Source organism: Marmota marmota, unplaced genomic scaffold (genome assembly GCF_001458135.2).
Source record: "Marmota marmota marmota unplaced genomic scaffold, marMar, whole genome shotgun sequence".
In the NCBI taxonomy this organism is placed as follows: Eukaryota; Metazoa; Chordata; class Mammalia; order Rodentia; family Sciuridae; genus Marmota; species Marmota marmota.
In genome coordinates, this window is record NW_026000142.1 from 25,943,125 (window position 1) to 25,950,827 (window position 7,703).

Genomic DNA, 7,703 nt, shown 5'->3' on the forward strand with positions numbered 1-7,703 from the left:
AATGGATTTCATACCTTTTCCTCATTTCAATTTCCTTGAAAATATGCCAATGTGAATGAATGAAGATAAATATATCTATGTGTGTTGTGCCTTCCTGCCATTCTAGGGAAAAATATATTTCAAAAGTTATTTGCTTGAAATGTCTGAGCAGAAAAATTTTGTGAGAACCACAGCAATTCCACCATCTACCATTTATTTCATTACCAAGAATGAATCAACCAAACAAAAATAAAATTCCCAGTTATTCCTATCTCATAAGAATGTAATTACTTCAAGTTGCTAGCCTTACTCATGCATTGTATGTAATAACAGTGGAATCTCACTTTATATGGCCTTCTTGTCTTCATTTTTACATCTGAGAGACAGAGAAACAGAAAAGTAATTCTGCTTCCTCCAATGTCAATCTTACTCATATACCACCCCTTGAACATGTTGAATGTTGAAGGTTCAAATTTGACTTTTCCAGATGAAATACTACATTTTTTCATGACTTGAATTAACTTTATGGGTAGCCTCTTTTTTTATTAGAAAAGAAAGATTATTTTCATACTTCCTGGACTTTTCCTTTCCTGAATAAGATTGGTCATGCATGGAAAATTATCAGTAGTTTTTCATTATACAAAGTGCTACAGTGGAACCCCAATTCTGGGCTGAAAGTATCATCTCTTGATCTCCAACATGGCTGCTTATCAGAGACCAATATTTTCCTGTCTCAACAAACTTCTCTAAGAGCCATGATAATCATTTTATCAGAAATTACAATTGATCTCATGCAGGACTTGTTCTTTCATCAACTTTAGTCAACTGCTACTTACCATGTCATTCAATACTCATTACAAACCATGAGGCTTATAAAGCAGAAATAGCATTTCAAAACAGTTGTTAAGGAATGGGGAGCTCTAAAATTGTGAGAGAGATATTTGTTGTTTGATTCTCTTCTGGTTATTCCAAGGTTGAATAGTTTTGACTATCCTAGAGTTTTGACTATCCTAGAGAACATTTATGATTCCTTGTGTTAGATCTCTCTGCAGATTAGGATAACTGTCAACCCAAGAATTACATAACCAATCAAGTTAATTTCTACATATGGTAGAAGTGGAGAAGAGAGAATGTTTTTATTTTTCTCCTCGATTTGCTCTGCAGTTTTCTTAAATAGCTGCCTAAATGGACTGGCAATCTCTACCACCCATTTTGAGCAAGCTTTCCTTTATCTCAGACACACTAATAAAGTAACTAAGGGATATTTGCTTTCAGGGTCAGCATTGTCATAATCTGATTCAGGAGCAAGTAGATAACTCCCCACCAAAAGCAAAAATTTCTTCTACTTGCTGACTACAATCTAAAATTATTTTCACAGGAATTAAAGTATCTCATTTCACAACTAGAAATCAAAGGCAAACACCTGGAGATTTACACTTCAGTATTTTATCTTTAGAGATTTTATCTAACTGCAAATGCTGCTTATGGATGTTGACTATATAATCAAGAATGCAGTAATGAAGATGGGACGCTGTCGATGTTGAAGGGCAAGAGACAGTAAAGAAACCCAAGGGAAATGCAGCCCAGTGATAGGTGGTAGGAGACTGAGAGAGCAGTTAAGAGTTTTTTTTTTTTTTTTAACCTTTCTGAATAAGAACCTATTGAGCAATAGAGCAGAAGAGGTCAAAAAGAGGTAAAATTGAAAGGTGGTGGCATTTGTACTAATGGATTTGCTTGGCTAAGATGTTTTTGGAAAGGTGTGAAAAGCTCAAAGAAAGAATCCACAAGTTTTAATTTTGAGGCAATGTTTTAGAACGTGGAAAATAATCTTGAGGCTAAGCATTTATACTCCAATCAAAGTGTTTGGAATGTTGTAACAGAGTGTGATACAAACCCATAATATAACTAATCAGAGTTTCCTAAAATATGCTGTGTTCATGTCTCTGGGTTTAAAATACCAAAGGCAAATTGCACTCCAAACCTCACTATCTTACTTAGTAGGCTCTGATATTCAAAGGACAATAAAAACATAGTTTTAGAAAATATTTTGGGGGACACTTGCATGACATAGTGGTAAGACTTACTCAAGAGGAGGAATCCATATTAGTCAGGTTATGAGTATTTTCTCATCTCTGTAATGAGCTATGCTGCAGAATTGGGTTAGCAAAATATCATAGAACAATGAAGTGATTCCTAACAAAGGAAATCTCTCTGATCTTTGACCTGGTCTAACCATTAAGACAAGTATACAGGGCTGGGGATGTGGCTCAAGCGGTAATGTGCTCGCCTGGCATGCGCGGGGTGCTGGGTTGGATCCTCAGCACCACATAAAGATGTTGTGTTCACCGAAAACTGAAAAATAAATATTAAAAAAATTCTCTCTCTCTTAAAAAAAAGAAAGACAAGTATACAAAGGAGAAAACAAAGAGAAAGGGAAATTGCAAAATAAAATCAAGATAAAGGAAATAGTTTCAGACATATGATAAAAACTAAGAATTTGGTGGAAAACATAATGCTCATTAGCTACAAAAACGAGTTCAGTACTAACAGTTTTATTAAAGTAATGCATACAGTTAATTCATCTTTTTTGTTTTTGAATAAGATTTATGGTTTGGTAGAGCATGCAAACAGTGTAGACATATGATGTGTCTTGATTTTTATTCAATATTTGGTGATTTTTCATGATAGCACCATGGCTGGATTGTTGACATAACAACATTGTTGGTGAGTCAAGGGAGCTTGCACAGCCACAGTTGGTGCTATGAGTGATATTGTATAGGTCAGTCCACTTCCTGAGTGAGTCTTGAATAAAACACACAAGCACTGCAATAGGACAGCATTTTCTATAATATGAGAGGGGCACTTACTTAACTTCATCCTGTTCAGCAATGTCAGTGACTTGGAAAAGTCCCAGAAAGCAAGATTACCCAAATCTCAGAGGTCGAAATTAGGAATGGTGACTTGTGCAGTAGAAAGACATTGTGCAGTATTTTGGATGTTTCCACCATAAATGCCATACATTACATAATTGCAATTCAATACTTCAATATGAGCTACAATACTGGATTAAAATCTATAGTGTAAAATTTAACAGAAATAAGTGATAATCCCTGTATTAGTCATTCAAAATTTTAAAACTGTACCTTGAACATGTGACTTGGAAACAGGTTTTTTATTGTGAGAAAAATTTTCATGTGAGCCAGCCTTAAGCAATGTGAATATGCTCCAAAACACATTTTAAGAACGAGAATGACAAATACTGAAGTATCCCGTGGTGATTGGAGTGGCCTATAGATCATACTAACTGAAGATCAATAGATGATAGATAACCCACTGCTAAGGATGGAGAAGAGAAAACTAGGAAAGTCCATGATAGAGATTGAAAAATACATATTTGAAGAATTTCCCTGGAGAAATGAGAGACTAGACTTGTTTTATATTTCTACAAATGACAAGAAAGAGAATCAATAAGGGTCAAACTTCAATTCTATCTGCGAAAAATATTTAAATAACCTGGTCCATGATTCAGTTTCCCTTTACATCATGGAAGATCTGAGAAATACCTACTACAGTACATACTCAGTCATTTAAGACTTGGGAGTGACTTGAGGGAGAAGACAAATTAAAAAGAGATGATTATTTAGAATGGAATCCTGACATTTGGGACACTGAAGAAAACAATCTAAAGGTAACCAATAAGGAGAAACTCTAGAGTCAAGAGGAAAGTGAAGCCAGAAAGGGAAACCAAGAAAGAATAAAATGGCAAACAGCATTGGACCCTATGGTCAAGTTAAAATAAGAACTGAAACGCAGTCCGTGGACTTGACAAACAGGATATCCATTGGTGATCTTAGCGATTTTAGGAACACTGTGGGGATAGAAACAAAATGGTGGAGGGTTGTAGGGAAATAGGAGGTGAAAAATGGAAGCAAAAGTGAAGATTTTTTCTTTTCCAAAATACCATCTGAAAATCTCCAGAGGAAGGAAAACAGAGGCAATGTTGTGAATAAATGTGTCCCTTTCCAATCCAAATTCATATGTGGAAGCCTAATCTCCAAATATGATAGTATTCAGAGATAGGGTCTTTAGGAGAAAATTAGAATTAGATTAGGTCATGAGGGTGGGGCCCTCATGGTGAGATTAGTGGCTTTATAAGGAAAGAAAGAAACTGCTGGCTCTGTCTACCCTAGAAGAGCCATGGGTACTAAGTCACAGTTAAGAATAAGAAGTTCTGGTGTGCTGCTGCACAACAAGGTGATCATAAACAGTGACTGTGAACTATATATCTCAAAAATCTACAAGAAAGTATTTTGGATATTTCCACCATAAAGAAGTGATCACAATGTTTGAGGAGACAGATGTTTAACCTGATTACACAATATCAATATGTGTGTGTATGTGTGTGTGTGTGTGTGTGTGTGTGTGTATGTATAAACATCACATGGTATCCTGTTAATATGCATGATTTTTATGTTTTGATGTATCATTTTAAATTTAAAAATAAAAAAGAAGAAGGTGGCCATACACAAATCAGGAATAGAGCCCTCATCAGGAATCAGTTATGCTGTAACCCAATCTTAGAATACAAGCTTCCAGATCTTAGAAACAAAAAAAACAAAAAACAAAATCAATTATATTGTTTTAGTCCCTAGTCTATGGTGTTTTGTTATAGTAGCCCAAGTTAGATATTAATACAGTCAGTAACCCAAGTGAGAATACGGACCAAGGGAAAGTTTTAATTTTAATTATTATTTTAGAATGGGCAAGAGTGAACATATTTACAAGCTAAGATGTAGAAGCCAATCAACAAAGAAAGGTTGAGAGATAAAGATACGAGGAATAACAGCAAAACTCCCCAAAAAGCAGCAGGAAATGGGACCAACAGGATGACACAAGAATTGACCTTAAATACAAAAAAACACAATCTGAGTGTGAATTAAGCAGTTTCCAGAATCACCACTCATGACTTGACATTAAAATGTTTAGTATTTTGCATGCAGGCAATATTAGAGAGAACAAAACTCCGGGGTTAGAGAAATGAATTCTACAAAATACCTAATTGAGAGTGATACTGATTTAGTATGAGCCCTCCAGAAATTATTTTCCTCCAAATATAGGGAGCTAATTTACAGGAATAATCAAGAAAATTTTGTCTTTATTGTAGCTGTAGGATAAAAAGACACAAAGAAGAAAACAAAACAAAACAAACAAAAAAGAGAATCTTAAATAACTACTTCTAGGTGGAGATGGCAAAAACCAGGGACACACATGTCTGTAATAGTCAATGAAAAAAATAGCATATTGATGATGGTGTACAATATTCAGTCAAAAGCATATGATAAAGATTTTCAATGTAAATCTGAGTGTCAGGAATGTTTTTCAATGAAAAGAATAATTTCATTTTTGCTGAGGTTATTAAATGTCTGGTATTTGTGTGAAATATAAACCTTTATTTGTAAGTTTTGGGTTCTTTTTAAGCACATTTAATATTATCTAGGCTCTATTGGTCTCTGTTCATGGCCATTATTGGCACAATTGAACCCTGATTTTTCCTGCTACCAAGTCTCAGGGAATGTCATATACTCCCCAAGTATCATCTGGCAACTCAACAGTACACAGATAGTTTGAACTCAAGTTTCATTGCCTTTCACTATTTGCACAGGAAGTAATAAATGCAAGAATCAAAGCATGACTTTTTTGTATAGATTGATCTATATATAATATAAGTAGCCCAATTAGAGATAGTCATTCAACTACTCTATTTGCAAATGAAGGAAGTTTTAAAACACTGCCATCTACTGCAACAGCCATGAATTGCACACGCATTTTATGAACTGTGAAAGGAAAATAGATGTCTTACCCTGTAATACCTTGCTGTATAAATATACTTTTGAAGGTGATTTAAAATAGTAATTAAGTAGTAATTGTTCCGATGCATTGTACCATGAAGGTTAAATTTGTATTAATATTGCTACAACTTTTGGAATAGTCCAACTTGTTCAAAGGCTGGATTGAGGAGTAGTTGTGGGTTCTGACATGGGAAACTTTCTAATACTGGCCAAGAACTTGTTGTGAGTCACTAAGTAATAATCATCTTGAGCATTGAATCTATGCTTGGTTTAAAGGGTCCACTTATAAAGCCTTCAGTAAAACTAAATAGGTTTTTTTTGTTCAGTTTTCCTAGACCTTGAAATTCTCAGTTCAAAGGAGGTCAAATAATTATATCATAATGCATATAGTTAATTCATCCTTTTCTGCAGATTTTTATTTTAATATAGTTGCTTTCAACAGAATAATTTAATTCACTGATTCCTTCTATATCTCACTTGAGTATATATATTTGGCAAATAAATTTTATAAGAATATTATCTATAGTATAACATCATATTATATCACTATAACATCATGAAAAAGTAACCTTGACTGAATTAAATTTAAAGATTATGCTTTCATTGTTAAATCGCCATTTGTCTAGAGGAAAATATGTTCTCTAAATCTCAATCATTTTTATCTGCTTGCCTCTCACTGAAGCATATTATCTATTCTTTGATTTCACAATTATTATCTAGTAATACACACTAAAGTGGCATATCTTATGGCTTCCAATGGTAAGACAAATATAAACAAGCAAGATCAATAGCCTGATGACTCCATGGATCAGAACTTTCAAGTTCTAATGTTTACCCATTATTTTTTCACAAGCTTCTATTTATATCTGTGCCATGAATACCAAGTTTACTCTCTTGGATCTCTGAATAAAACATATTGACTCCCGTGCGTGCAGGCGGCTGCGTCGAGCTGCAGGAAAAGATGGCGGTCTCCACAGGAGTTAAAGTTCCTCGTGATTTTCGCTTGTTGGAAGAACTTGAAGAAGGACAAAAAGGAGTAGGTGATGGCACGGTTAGCTGGGGACTTGAAGATGATGAAGATATGACACTTACAAGGTGGACAGGCATGATTATTGGGCCACCAAGGACAAATTATGAAAACAGAATATATAGCCTGAAAGTAGAACGTGGACCTAAATACCCAGAAGCTCCTCCATCAATTAGATTTGTAACAAAAATTAATATGAATGGAATAAATAATTCCAGTGGAATGGTGGATGCACGAAGCATACCAGTGTTAGCAAAATGGCAAAGTTCATATAGCATTAAAGTTGTACTTCAAGAACTAAGACGTCTAATGATGTCCAAAGAAAATATGAAGCTTCCACAGCCACCAGAAGGACAAACGTACAACAATTAATTTTAGTGAATCTCCAACTTGTCTTAAATCAACAACCTTCTACTCATATTAATGTCTTGATTAAATATCACAATGCAAAATTACCCACACATTAAGTAAAAGAATTCCAGCTGGTAAACATGACCCGGACATTTGTAAGGATATATTTAATATATGTACACCCATTATGTTTTCAGGTAACAGGAGGAAAAATGCAGCACAATTTTTCTTTCTTTTGTTAAGGCACTGTCATTTATTTTTTTTTTATTTTTTTTTTTTTAATTGTGGGTTGTTCAAAACATTACAAATTTCTTGACATATCATATTCCACACTTTGATTCAAGTGGGTTATGAACTCCCACCTTCACCCCAAGGGCACTGTCATTTAAACATGAACCTGGAGTACTCGAAATAGAATTCAGGTTTACAAGAGGAAAGCATGGCAAGAAGTGTCAGATGCATTGGAAACTTGCGTGTTTCTGAAAAGTAAAATCTCA

The 7,703-nt window shown here is 34.5% G+C and overlaps 1 protein-coding gene across 1 annotated transcript; it reads left to right on the forward strand.

Annotated features, from left to right (window-relative positions):
- Positions 1-6,761: 6,761 nt before the first annotated feature.
- On the forward strand, positions 6,762-7,407 carry LOC107144616 (ubiquitin-conjugating enzyme E2 variant 2-like). The gene has a single exon (XM_048786170.1). It carries the CDS (start codon positions 6,790-6,792, stop codon positions 7,225-7,227), a length of 438 nt encoding a protein of 145 aa, XP_048642127.1. The 5' UTR covers positions 6,762-6,789; the 3' UTR covers positions 7,228-7,407.
- Positions 7,408-7,703: the final 296 nt, after the last annotated feature.

Coding starts and splice junctions, on each gene's coding strand:
- LOC107144616 (XM_048786170.1), top strand. CDS start 6,790: ATGGCGGTCTCCACAGGAGTTAAAGTTCCTCGTGATTTTCGCTTGTTG.